The sequence below is a fragment of the Falco biarmicus genome, chromosome 9, assembly GCF_023638135.1.
Source record: "Falco biarmicus isolate bFalBia1 chromosome 9, bFalBia1.pri, whole genome shotgun sequence".
In the NCBI taxonomy this organism is placed as follows: Eukaryota; Metazoa; Chordata; class Aves; order Falconiformes; family Falconidae; genus Falco; species Falco biarmicus.
Genome location: NC_079296.1, coordinates 45,846,426 through 45,860,746, shown reverse-complemented (window position 1 = coordinate 45,860,746; position 14,321 = coordinate 45,846,426). Strand labels below are relative to the sequence as shown.

The 14,321-nt window shown below is 43.8% G+C and overlaps 1 protein-coding gene across 1 annotated transcript in view; it reads left to right on the top strand.

Moving 5' to 3' along the window:
- Nucleotides 1-3,774: 3,774 nt before the first annotated feature.
- The window catches only part of RET (ret proto-oncogene), an 88,223-nt gene continuing 77,676 nt past the window's right edge, over nt 3,775-14,321 (top strand). Inside the window, exon 1 of the mRNA XM_056352661.1 lies at nt 3,775-4,197. Within this exon, the coding sequence (XP_056208636.1) occupies nt 4,152-4,197 (46 nt within the window). The 5' untranslated portion in view covers nt 3,775-4,151. The remainder of the gene's footprint in view (nt 4,198-14,321) is intronic.

Sequence of the window (14,321 nt, the reverse complement as noted above, 5' to 3'; positions counted from 1 at the left end):
TATATTCACAGTGACACAAAATAGCTACCTTTTGTTGGAGGAACTTACAATCCTACTGCCAAGAAGCAGCAGTGGGATCTGATAAGGGCAGTCCCTGTGGTAGCCAGCTCATGGGAGGGACAGTTTTGTCAGGTCACCAAAGGATTTTGGTTCTTCCTGGTCTAGTCCAGGCTTATGACCTGCTGTTCTGCTTTCCCCTTGCACAGCATCTTCACTTGTGCCAGTCCCTTGTCACTATTTTCACAAGGTTCCCAGTTTTGCTGTGAAATCTCTGTATCGGACAACGCTGAGCCCTTGCTTAAACTCCTTGTGATCAGGGCAGTTGGTGGTATTCTTTCTCCACAAGGATGATTTCTTTCTTCCTAGATTGAAAGAAGTATCTTCTTGGTTCCCTTCTCCCAGTGCTGTGATGGAGACACCCCTTAGTATAAGTGTTCTGATTTCTCATGGTAATGGGTGTTTCTGATCATTTCATAGCAGTTTTGGATGAGAACACCAGGAAAACATGCTGCTCTTAGCTCTTTGAGCGATCACAAATGGACAAAAATGAAATAGCTGGTGTGGATATTGCACAGTTTAAATGTTAGCTGTGCGTAACAGGTAGAGGAGAATGGACTAGACAGAAGGGTAAGAAAATAAAGCCCAGGGATTGTGGAAAAACATGTATATAACAACTTGAATTAAGTATGCTATGCAGATAAATTATTTATCATTGTCAGGATCAAAATTTGCTCTGTCCTTTTACCATTAGATCTGCCTCAGGAAGAATATCTGTCCAGTGCCATCCTAGTTGCAACAGAATGAAAGACCTGATGGCTTGATCACAAAGTAGTGTTAAGTGTTAAGCAATTTTTATAATTTTAAAATATATTTTTTTCCTAATATGATCAACAATAGTACTTCAGACTCTGAGACTCCACAACAACCAACCTCATAGCATGGGAACAAAAGTGTTTATCCTGAACTGACCAAGAACTGGATTTCAAACACAGTGTTCTAGGAGGAGTTTTGTCTATGAAAATGTTTGCTGTTCTTGCATGAATGTTTGGAAGACGTGAAAAGGTGGAACAGTCCTCAAGCGTCCTGCCCTGACGCCAAATAAGCATGACCTAAGACTTCTGATGAAACCAAGAAACAGTTATCAATTACCATCAGTTTCAGGAAGCATTATCATATCAAGACATCTCAGGGTGCCTTTATAAAAGAAAAAAATACAATAATTTAATAGCTCAGTCTGCTGTGCCAAATGAATGACTCAAAGCAGGAAAAAAAAAAAAAAAGAAAGAAAGAGTATGAGCCATAGTTTCACAATTGTACCAGCATGCGGGAAAGCGTCCATTTATTTCCGAAGTATTTTTGCTAGGAGAGTCATGGGAGATGTCACTATACAGCTTGAGCTTGTCTGGAGAGTTAAGGACACACAGCTTTTTATTTCCCATTTACTAGCACTGATTTTCATTCAGTTTTCAAAAAGCCTTCAGACAAAGAAACCAAGTGAATGACACGAATGTGTATTTTATCCACATCAGAGTAGAAGTAAACCGTTGGAAGGAGATGGTTGTTGTAGGCTTGTGTTCCTCTAGCAAACTCAGGGGCAGATGCTTCACAGTCTGTGCTGGGCCTCTTTAGGGGTCTAGAAACAAGGCTGGGCAGGAAAGGTTTCCTTTTTTCCCCCCCGAAGTTTGAATTCTGAGTGAAAATTCAAAATGCCTCCATTTTGATAGGCTTTTGCAAGGTTTCATGAGTGGCGGCAGTTATTTTTGTCTCCCGTATGGTAGGCTATGTTTCCTGGATTAACTCTGTTTCCTCAATATACCATCATGTTTCCTTGTTGAAGGCTTGCAGTGTACTGGAGACCATGAAGGAGAACAGCTCCAGAACGGATGGTGGCTACCTTAACATACAGTGACAATCCCAATCGCTGGAACACCGAAGACGCTAGTATTTGGCCCCTTTCTCATTCAAGTTGGCAACTTTTTCCCATGTGTGCTATGTGTAAACTGTGATCCTTGAAAACGTATAAATCTGCTTAACTTAAAAGCCTGGGAATCAAATGAAAAAATTATTCTGATGACCTTCCTTCTGCTCCTTGTATGACGAACACGATGGCATCTCAAACCAGTTTTAATACGCTGGAGCAGAGCCTGAAGTTGGCAGAAGAGTACAGCTTTGGCTTCAGTTGCCGAGATGCCAGAAGAGATTGGAAGTCCTTGAAATTCTTCCAAGAAGTCACTTTGTCCTGGATGGAAACTGGCATTTATCAGTGCAGATGATAGTGGTGTATTTTAGATGGCATCAATATTGATTTGTATACTGTGCGTGCTTTTAAATATGATTTAAGATAAAGCTCAGCTCAACGTAAAGACATTTCTCCACAAAGCATTGATTTAATGTTAATGTTTTATACGTTGCTTTCTTTGCTATAGCCTTTCCCTTGGTGTATGGAGACATCCCAAACACACTTCCCAGTTCCCCCTTGCGGGCATTTGTGAAAGCCCCACACACACTTGTGCACCTGAGTAAGTATTGGAAAGTTGCATTTATGCTGTTAGGTGGCTTCGAATGCGACCTATTTACGGTGGTCGCTAGCGTTGTTCTTGAATTCATTATTACCCCTTCAGGTGCTTGCACGTACTGTTTTCCCAAGCTTGATGGAGCCCATGGGAATGCCTGCTGGGAATCTAACAGGGCAGCTGAAATAGGCTGGTTCTGCTACCAGTTCTGCGGGGTGATTTTTGTATTTCGCCTCTTGCCACGCTGGTTGGTTGCAGCAGAGTCCTTGCTAGGCTCGAGAGAATTTCTCGTTTGATACATGTGTGAGTCCCCCGCAGCCGTCCTTGCTGGGCAGGTGAAATCGCAGCGCTGCCGCGCTGCTGTGCGGTGCGGGCTCGCCCCGGGGCGTGCGGAGCGGGGGCTGCCGAGCCGAGCCGGGACCCGCCGGGAGCAGCGCGGCGCTGCCGAGGCACCGGCGGCCATGGGGCGGGGGCGGGCAGCGCGTCCCCCGCGGGTGGCGGGTGCCCTGCGCGGAGAGGTGAAGGGCACGGGGCAGGGGTGCCCTCGGCCGACTGGCCGGGGCGGCCCCGGGGGGCGCGGAGCCGGCGCGGCGGGGCTGTGCGGGGGGCGGCGGGGCTCGCCCGGGGAGGGGGGGTGGGGGGGCTCGGGCAGCGGGGCGCGTTAGCGGCGGTTTTTGCGGGCTGCGCTTCCCAGCCAGCCCCACCTGCGTTGTTCAAGCGTATTTTTGGTTTGTCTCGGTGAGAGTATTTTCTTCCTGCGATGATGATGGTGATGCTGTTCTTCCCGCTGCTTGCGGTTTAAAAGTGGCGTTTGGCCGCCCGGCGGGGTGCGCGCCCGGGTACTTTGGGCGCCTGCCAGGCAGAGCGCATCGCTGAGAGCATCCTCCCCCGGCGGGGAGGCACTGCCTCCTCGCCCCAGGATCAATTATTCAACACGGTTAATGTGTTTGGGGGGGGAGGCGGCCACTTGGCTACACCCCGGTGCCGCAGCGCCTGTCCCTGCTTTGTCTCGCACCTGGTGTGTTTGCGCGGCTCGCGTGCTGCCCACACCCCCCCTCCCCCGGGCCGGGACCCCGCGCCGCCGACCCCGCCACCCCGGCCCCCCCGCACCTTGCCCGCCGGGTGATGCTCGGGGCGGAGCCGCCGCCGCGGCCCCTCCGCTCCCCTCCGCGGCGGCTCCGCGGGCGGGGCGGGGGCTGCCCGCCGGGCGGGGCGGGAGCGCGGGGCGGCCGGGGGCGGCCCCGGGGAGCGCGGAGCGGCGGCCTCGGCCGGGCGCGGAGGAGGGGCCGGGGGCTGGCCCGAGCCGGGCGGTGCCGCCGCCCGGGCAGCGCGGGGGTCTCGGTGGCAGGCGCGGCGGAGCGGGGCTTCGCCGTGACTTCGGCTTCTCCCCGCAGAGCCCGAGAGGCGCCGGTAGCGCAGAGGGGACGCGAAGGCTCTTTCCCGGCCGGTGGCAGCGGGGCGGGACGCGGGAGGACCGAGGGAAGCGGCCGGCGGAGGCGCATCCCGGCACGGTCCCTCCCGTCCCTCGCCCGGCTCGGCGCGTCCCCCCGCGGCTCGCCCGGAGCCATGGGCCGGCCCGACTGAGCCCGGCGCGGAGCGGCCCGGAGCGCGGCCGGCGGAGCCCCGGCGCGGGGGAAGATGCGCTCGGCGGGGCGGGCGGCCGCCGTCCTGCTGCTCTGCGGGGGTAAGTACCGAGCCCGGTCCGGCGGGGGCTGCGGGGCGGAGGGCAGCGATGCCACCGGGCTGGGTCCGGCTGCCACGGCCGTTCCCCGAACGCCAACGGTGTGTAAATAACCCCGATAGCTGGTCTTTGTTTTTTAAGCGGTAAGGCTAAGTTAGAACAGATGTGAGTTCCCTTGTTCTTAAAATTTATGATGTGAAAGGGCAGAATATTCAAGTGTATTCCTATTGTAAGTTTCTACAACATTAGTACTCCGTTGTCCCCCTCCCGGAGCTTTTGGCATCATCAATTTCAGTGGGGCTTGGATTGATAAATAGAAAGGACCGAAATATGAAAAGTTACTGGGTTGTAACTTAGATGATGCTGTCCACAGATGTCAAGTTTCTAAAACGGAGGAGCCATTATATCTCTCTTTCTTCCATATGGCTTTGTTTGCTAGTGCATTTCTGATGTTTACACAAATAAATCAAAGTTGTTGTGCGCCAGAGAATGCAGGACAACCTTGCACACCAAAAGTGCGTTTATGAAAAAAAGCAAACCCTGAACCAGCCCAGCAGTTTGTTAGCTGGTATAACAGAGAGTAAAGTGCAGCATTAATTTTATACTTGTGATTCTCTGTAAAATGTGCAACTTGTTCCTTCTCATTATTGTTTCAAATTGATTGTGTTAGTTCACACCACCTTAAACTACTTTCTGTAACTTGCAGAGATTATAAAGCCTGTTTTATTTGATTTTTCTTTTTAGTATGCTAAGATGCCTCAAGTTGCTCATATTCTTTATTTTCCTAGTACTTTATTGTTAAGGCCTGATCTTCATAACTCGCTGGTGCTCAGACCTAGGATGTCTGGGAATAAAATGTGATATATGGGATATATGTCTAAACACTTACTGGCAAAAAAAAAAAAAAAAAAAAAAAAAAAAAAAGAACCCAAGCAAAACAACGAGTTCTATCCCAAGTCATTTCACTGTCAGGAAGAATTAGCCTTACTTGTATTGCTAATGGATGATCTATCATGCCTACTTTGCTTTTCTCTTTGGCAAATCCATTTTCTTTAATGTTTTTGGCAGAATTAGGAGAAATGTAATTTACTGAAGCTCTTCAGTTTGAGGGGTACAGTTTCATTAGCCAAAATGAGTCACATGCATTTGCTTGAAAATGATTTTCAGTGCTTGCTGTTTAAGCTGGACAGATGAACTTGCTGCTGTTGATGCTGTGATGCCCTAGAATATTGCACGTACTGAACTGGTGCTTGGAACTCCCTAGGTGCTTTCTTGTGTGGTGGTTTTTGTTGGGTTTTTTTTCCCCTTCATTGTTTTTGTTTCAGTTGGACCGTTATTTGAGTTTACTTTTACTTGTATAACTTTATATGTATTTCACTCTGAAATTCACGGGTGGGAAAAGGAGTTGGGTTTGTGTCTTCTGGGTCTTCTACCCACTCAGGAAAGATATGTAAATCTTTCTTCTTTAAGTATTGGACCTAAGCAATTGGAAATCATTTTGAAAGATTTTTTTATTATTAAATGTGACCATAAATTGCTAACTCTTGGATCTGTTCATAGCTTGGAGGAATATTATAGGAGTCAATTTATTTGAGTAGAATAGACGGCCAAGTAGACTTTTTTTTTTCCATACCACTTGCTTATAATTTCAAATAGTCATTTTGTTTATGCTCTCCTCTTTGACTGCTGAGGCTTAATACTTGATTCTCCTTGATTTTTACTAAAACTATGGGGAAGAAAACTTGTATACATTTAGGATCACACTTTAGGGTAATTGTATTCATAGTTATTTCAAGAAGTCTAACATGTTAGCAGTGTCACATGGGTGTCTGTTGCTGGAGAAGCAGTGTTTCACATTGTTTAGATGTGTGACACTAATTCCTATTTATATAATAAAAGCCGACTTGAAAACAGGGGTAAGGTGAGTAGTTATGTCTCAGAGGTGTTAGCAAAACCCCTGCGTGCATAGAGTTCCAGTTTAGAAACGGAGCTACCTGGTGTGATGCTGTGGTCCCCTGGCAGGAGGAGGAACACAGAGGAACTTCAGTGGGCTCCGTCCTAGGGGAACGCCAGAGATTCTTCAATGGTAACTATGTTGTGCTCTTGCCAGGTGTTGTGATGGAATCTCTCTCGCCTGGGCAAGACTCTGTCATAGAGGATTCCCTCCCAAAGTCAGCACGCAGCGATACTCTTGCACTTGCCTCCTGTTCGTACATCTTCAGTTTGTTTAACCCATGGGGTTTTGGAAAGCCTAATCTCGTAGTTCTTGAAACACGTGCTCCCAACTAACCCAAAGGTTTTCTCTAACTTGGAATGAGTTTGCATTTTACCAAGTGAGCTGGATTAATCCATCTGGTGAGCGTGCCGTTAGTTGAAAGGATTAGATCTGGTTCTTTTGTATTGGTGGGCTTCAAAAAAGCACACGGGGCTGTTTCTTCCGAAGCAGAAGGGCTGCTGCCTTGCTGCTTTCACACCGTAAGCAATGTGTGAGTCTCTTGTGGGCACTGGTATTAACAAGCGGCAGCCTCGAAAACAGAGAAAATAAAAGGAACGATTCTTTTCAAATTAAGACTTCTGTCCCTTTCAGCGGTATCAATTGAAAGAAATGCAGATTTGTATTATGGAGTGTGCGCATGCGTATTTCAAAAGTTTTATGTCTTGTCAGTTGTAGGCTTCAGGGTGTTTACTTGCACAGCATGCTGCATGGCTGCTTGGCACTGGAGTTTTGATTCCTTTCTGGAAGCTCATTGATGAAGGAGAAGGACCTTGTCCAGTTAAGGGTAGAGAAGAGTACCTGTGGGAAAAACTTGGTAGGATTGACTTGTCTGTCATTTATGTTATTAAAGGGAATACTTTTGAAGAGATAATCTATTTTCAGTGAATAAAACAAAGTCTGTAAGCATTACAGTATGCATGCTTTGTGAAATTGGAAGGGAAACCTGCTTCGATGTGGAAATGACAGAGGTGCTACTTCAGCAAATGTGCTCTTGAATACAGGTTATTCAAACTATTTTATTGACTGCGATATGAAACTGCTGATGAATGTGTTGGTTCTGATACTCATTTAAGCACTGTATGGGATCGATGCTGCTAGGGTTACTGTTAATGTTTTATTTTAACTGGTTACAATTTACAAGTCCTGGCTCAACTCATGCATCCAGATCAAGGACAGACCTTAGAAACCAACAGTGCAAATATTGACATTCTTCTCCCCAAAGTTTAGCTGTTTTGTGTAATATTTATATTTAATGATAGAAAACAGATGTTTTCCCTAGGAAAAGAGCACCTATGTGATTCTTAAAAAAAAAAATAAAAATCACCTGTGCACTAACATTTTCAGGTGAAAACAGTGCTAACCAGATTAAACCATGGAGCACAGATCATTGACTTGAGTTAGGGACCAGGCTAAAGACCGCCATAAATTTGTTTGTGTGCCTGTCATTTTGGCAGTGATCTGGTCAGACAGACACCACTGTAGGGTGTGGGCAAAGGGAATCTGTGGCGAAAAGTGAGAGGCACTTCATTAGATCTTACATGTCTTATTTGGAGAGGGTCTGAGAGTTACGAAGAAATTTCAAACCTTGTTGTTGGAGGGAAAAAAGAGTATTAGTTATACACTTCGGTTCTTTACTCCTTTGGTTATTTTTCTCTGCCCAGATGTTCAGCATCTTATGCGCTGGCTCTTCCCCAGGTGCCTTGCTGCTGGTGGTGCCGGTGCTTCCCCTCACTCCAGTCGCCTGCTTCCACCTGCATGGACTGCGAAACTGCTGCTTCACTGCACAGGACTGATTGCAGGGTTCATCCCAGAGCTCCTGCTAATTCGCAGGGAAGGTGCCTGGGCCCTCTGTGGCCCTCTAGGCTTAGTATCTCTCCTCACTTTAATGCTATTCCCAGGTCCTTCACTTTCCAGTTCCTCCACAAACAAAATTCTGCACTGAAGTTCACAATCAACAGCATTTTCCATAAAAAAAGAATGTTGGGTTTTTTTAATTAATGCTAGTAGGATCCATGTTTGCATTGTATTTAATGCCCTTCACTTCTCATTGTTATTTTTGCTATACCTTCTGTCCCGTGTTTTCCTATCTGCCTGTCTCCTCAGGGTGCATGTCAGGGCAACATGCAGTATTGGCTTGATCAGTTGTGCCAATCAGTTTGTTGGAGTCTTGGTCTTTGGCTTCATTCATGAATTTTGTTACTATCATAAAGGCAGTATAAAGGAGACTAATGTGAAGATTACAAAAAGCCAGCATTTTAATGTTAAAACCCTCATTCGTTAGGTTTTGACTAACAAAGATTTCTTGTATTAACGTAAGCTGTTTGTTTGTATGGCAGCGTTGGTTCAGCACCTGAATACAAGATGCACATTCAGTAGCATGCCCATGTTCAGTTTTCCATCCCTATGTCATATTATAGACCTTTAAATTATTTTTTTTTTCTTCTACTGAGAGGACAGACGTGACTGGTGAGAAAACATGTATTTTGTTAATCTCTGTTGCTTCCCTTCTCCCTCACTTTGGCCCCTGGCAGAAGGGAAAGGATTTGTTCGCTTGTTGCTGTACTTGCATTCTTGGCACCGCTGCTCAGGCTGGTAACGAGGCGAGTACTAATTCTAGTCTTTTTAGATTTGAACTGAGGTCACTGGTTAGAGGGAAACTGAGTAGTAGATCTCTCCTCAGCACCTCATTTAGCAACTGTACTGTTTTATGCATAGTGCATATTTAAAGGAGACATACTATCAGTAAATGAGAATTCATTGCTCGTGTTCCTCCTGGGCTGTTATCTCCCCTATCATGCAAACTAGCAAACACAAATATGCTATAGGTTGGAAAAAATCCATAGCATAGGCGTGTGCTGTGTTCTAGAGAGCCTTTTTGCGTAAAGGTCGCTTAGAGTCCATCTGCGGTGAGGAGAGGCTTTGCTTTATTCATACGTTGGCATCCCTCAGCTTTCCGTCAGGACCAAACGTGGTGCCAGTTGGTGGTTGACTGGAAATATCTCTCGGTTTTGAAATGCAGCAGATTGCCCAACACTGCTTATTGGATGCAAATGTTTGTATTAATAAAGTTGCAAAACTTACTTTAAGGCAGGTGGTGACTCTCTGCATGAACAAGGTGTATGCTAAGAGCATGCTCTTTCAGGACTGAGGCACGCTCATGGTGCTGAGGCTGTTACAAGCCCTTACTTTCTACTTTACTTTGGTTTGGCAGAAGCAGAAATTCTTAAAAATTCACCAGATTATTCAGAGGAAACTTTGGAATTGTTTATTCTTCAGATGATTATTTTTTTTAAAAAAACTTTCTATTACATTTTGGAAAGCAAATAACTGAAGCATTGCAAGGATAAATAAAGCAATTACTGTAGAAGGATAGATTTGAGGTTTGCATATTAGTTTGGTTAGATCAGGATTCCAGTTCCATTAACAGCTGTGCTACAGATTTACTCGTTGTCTCACACTCTCTCTTCATTTTTTGTCAAATACAAAATCAGTAACATTTTCCTTTGCATGTCATATGCATTGATGATTGCCTGTCGCATAACCCCATACTGGAGCTGACATAAAGTGGGGGAAAAACTTTAGAGAATCTCTAGAGTGTTAATGCATCAACAAATAACAATATCAGAGAAGCTGTAGGTAGCTGTAGAATAAAATCTGTTCAGAGGCTTTATTTTTACAGTTGGATCTTGTCTTTTGTTAGTGGGATACATTGGTCGCTTTCAGAACGTTAGTCTTTTGACAAGTTTTCATGTAGATATGTTGCTTGTTAATAAGGTTATTAAGAAGGTTTTTGTTAATAAAATAGTAAGTCAGCTGAGGTGTGAATAGACAGGTGGATTTTGCTCCTTTTGGAACTTAGTTTTTTTAAAAAAGGTATCTAAAGCTATCTTTTTCTTCAGATGTTTTGTCTCCACAACTTCCCCCCCCCCCCCCCCCCCACACACACACACACAGAAGGAGAACATAAAACTGGTTTTCTTGAAGATTACTTCATTAAAATAGCTGAATAGTTTCAGACTTCTGGATCTTGACATGGGACTATAAACATACCAGATGTATTTTTACCTGAAAGAGATGCTCTGTAAATCACCTGAAATGAAGATGATCTTCAGTGCTATAGAGCTTGAGGAAAAATTACAGTGATTACAGCCGAAAAAGGGAATTGGAAACTTTACTGGCATAATAGTGCCAAAAATGTTTTTTGACTGAATTACTTCAGAAATTTGGCTAACTAAATCAGGTGATTGTAAAAAGAAAATGGATATATTACTCCTAATGGCTGTCTAATGGCGTTTCAGCGTATGCATTTAGAAAACGAATTAAACAATATATTTAACTGATATAACAAAGTTACTTGTGTTGCTGTAATGGTTGTTTTTTTTCCTGTCCATTATGGCTTTCTTCTAAGTAAGACAAATTTCAGTCTCGGATAATAAAATTAAATCTAGGTTTTTCCCCTAATTCAGAGTTTCCCCAAACAGCAAGTTTTCTGATAGGAACAATTCCGTTATCTGTTCTTTTCATGTGAATAATGGCAAAACTCATGTAGACATCAGCAGACCAGAATTTCACGTATCTCTGAAGCCCCCGAAAGAGTAGTGTTGCATTGAATTAGAGCTGGCATCCAGGAGCCTGGTCAGTGCCATTCCAAAGCTGGCTTGGAGATGAGACTTAAATCTCCCAGTGGCTTAAAGGCACAGAGGAAGTTTCTCTGTTTTTTTGTGAGGAGTAGATATGTAATTATGGATAGTTCTTTACACACCTTTCCTACATCAAGAGCTGAGACTTTCAGATGGGTCCCTAACAAGGATGTTGCAGAGCAGCTCCCTTTGACTCCCATAGAGGATGTTTCTATACTGACTGGCTTCTGGAGGTTTTTGCCATATCCTATTATCAATCAGTAGACATTGAAAAGCATTTCTGTGCAAAGAAAAATGAGAGTGTAAGAAATATGAATGGCTTACAAGATGTTGGCGAGAGTGGATTTGATTCATCTTCTCCATCCCCTGCCACTGTGTTCCTCAAAAATTACCTATCAGGTTGAAAGCAGCTTTTTGTGTTGCTGCTGTGTGTTTGGGAAGAAGATAGCAGCGTGCCTGCTGTTTTGCACGGGGGGGTGAGTGGGGTGGGGAAGAAAGAATTCAGATTAATACAAATAAAATGGAACATAAAGTCAAAGAAAAAATGTGGCTTACTGAAATTTAGCCCGTAACAGTCATCTATGGCTTTAAACAGCTGATTTTTATTTACATATTTATATATTAATATGCACGTGTAATATATATTAACTATATTAATATATATTATACATGTATATTAATATATATTATACATGTATATTAATATATAAATATATAAATAAATAAATCATGTCTACTTAGATGCAAATACCCAGTATAGAATGATTAATACATACATTCATGGCAGTCATCTCAAAGTAGGAGAGGGTTTGAAATGTGCATGTGCTCTAGGGCTGCAATCAGGCTTTCTTTTACGAAGAATAAAAATAGATGCTGGCAAGTTATATGAAAGTATTTCTAAATTATATTGCCATTGCTTTGCGGTCTGCAAGGCTGTAAGGCAAAAGGGTGCTGTTTGTGAAATCCAAATAACAGCGAGGGGAAAGGAGAGAGGATACAGAAACTCATCAGGAAAAGGCTTAAAGTTTTTATTTTACTAGGAAAAGGAGAAGTTTATTTTCCAGGAAAAAAAAATATTAAAAATTCAAGTTGGGAGTCGGGAAATGGGAGTGTATTTGGGTAGAGCGCGTTGACTGTTTTGATACCGTCATGTGAAATGGCAACGTGATAACTGGGAAGTTCTGACAGGACCTTTGGAGAAAGTATCTGATGCTCATTAACAACCTAGTGCTGCTTTGGCACCTCCAGCATGAAAAATGTCATTTTGTAAAGCACTTTAATGGAGCCTCCTTATATCTCTGAAGCACTTAGGCATATGCTTAGGTTTACCCCATATTAGCAAAGCATGGCAGACGGGACTGCTGAATCAAAGCGCTGTGAGGAATGGCACAGGAGTTCCCAGAGTTAAAACTGTGGCCGTGCATTCAGGTGCCAAATGTGCCTTTGCTACCCTTTGATGTAAAGTTCCCCTTTCCTAGTGTGTGCCTCTGAAAAGCAGGCTTTCCTGTTGTGTGAGTACTTGCAAGTAAGTGTAACAACTCGAACTTCTGTTGCTGCCTGCAGAACACCATGATGCAGCTGGTCTGCAAGCAGCATGTGCTGTTACTGCTCAGGAGCGTCGGGGAGGGTAGCTCGCACTGAGCTCCCTGTTGCCTTAGTTCACAGTATCTAGGCTGGCATGTTTGGAGCTAATTTGGATTCTCTCTCCTGCCTTGTCACCTGGAGACCAGATACAATGCTCCTGGCCACCTTCTCCATGTGGCTAAGGTACTCATTTGAGATACTTTTCACTGAAGGCATGAACAAAGTTCTATGTGTGTACGTATAATTATTTACGTATTTATTTAAGAGAGTTTTACTGGGTAGCCCTTTTAATTGTGTAACTAACTTCCCTGAGTTAGACCAGGTGAGATCTGCCCTTAATCCTTTCTGTAGGCCTGTTGTTTCTTGGAGCTGTTGATGTTTGGCGACAGTTCCTGGTGCTCCGCTACCCTGGATCACTTGTGCTGCTGCTGTTGAACTGCGAGTTCTGTACTAGGTACCCACTTGTGTTTTGAATAGTCACAGTGTCTTTGGAAAGAAATACAGAAACAAATACGAAGAAATGAGGATAATCGCCTTTCCTGCTTTTGAGCAATTCAGGGTAGAGGTTTCTCTAGCTGAGCCCATGGAGGTCATTGAAGTAAAAAGGACCGAGGGAGATGATTCCTGTTCAATGGCTCATCCCGATCCCAGTTATGAAACAAAAAATGCAGTGGGTGTGTTTGAATTTTGGGTTTGACCGTAGAGGTTTTAAAGTAATGAGGGGGAACAATATGGCTGTAATATAAATTTTATTGCACATTTCAGTGCAGCATTGCTGACATGCTCTGAATGAGAAAGCATTTTGAACAGTTTTATTGCTTTGATAAACTTTTGCCTTTGTGAAGATCAGAAGAGTTGTCCTAAATGGCTTTGCTAAGGATTTTTTGGATAGTGAGAGCTTATAATATACAGTTTCCAGATTCTCTGGTATTTAAAAAAGAGAGAGAGAGAGAGAGAAAATAACCCAAACATTTGAAAAGTTAGTTGCTGCAACTTCAACAGCAAGCAGGATCATCTTAAGAGACTGTGGCAGATATCTATAAAACTGTGTGAAAAATGGAAACATTTATAAATAATTTTTTTCCTTGCAATATTGAGGCACTTAAATGACCCTGTTATTGTTGGGGAAAGGGTCTTTATTTAACTCTTTCTCTTCTTAGATTTTAGTCTAATAAAAGTTGAAATGAAAATTGGGCAAAAGTTTCAGGGCAGTAAATGCCTAAAGAAAAGAAGCAAGAACAGAAAGCCCAAGGTTTTTCTTCTTGCCCTCTCCCCCATTCTTCTTTAAATCTGGTTGCCACAGGCCCTATTTTTGTTTGTATTCTTATAATTTCTGCAATAATTTATTGAAGTTTTGTCTCCTGGCGTCATGCAGCTGGGTGGCAATTTTTCACTTTATCAAAAAAATTCTGTCCACCTCTGCACAGGACATCCTGGCATTGTGACACAGACATCCGAAGTACCTGACAATTAGAAAGCAAATTAGAAGACTCTGTGCACGTCTCGGCTTCAGCCTTTCAGAATTTTTTGTCCACAACATAACTTCTAGGAGACAGTAAGGGAGATTATTTAAGTATTTAGGTTGGTAACACAAACTCATTTCAGCTTGGGTATAATAGTTACATATGTCAGAGTAATAAGGAGACTGGTAACAGGGATGTTTTACTTATTTTTTTAGAATACTCTGTTGTTAAAAAATCTGATAAAAGATTCCTCCCACCCCCTCCCGCTGTTAAACCTTGGTGGTGGTGATAGTGTATTACCATGTGGAGTGACGTAGCCCGTTTCCTGAGGATGGCTGGCAGTACCCAGGTTTGAATGGTGTATTCTGGCCTTTGTGCTGCTTGGAATGCAAAAGATAATAACAGGAAGTTTAGGAAATGCTGTATTTGAAGAAAACCAGGAAT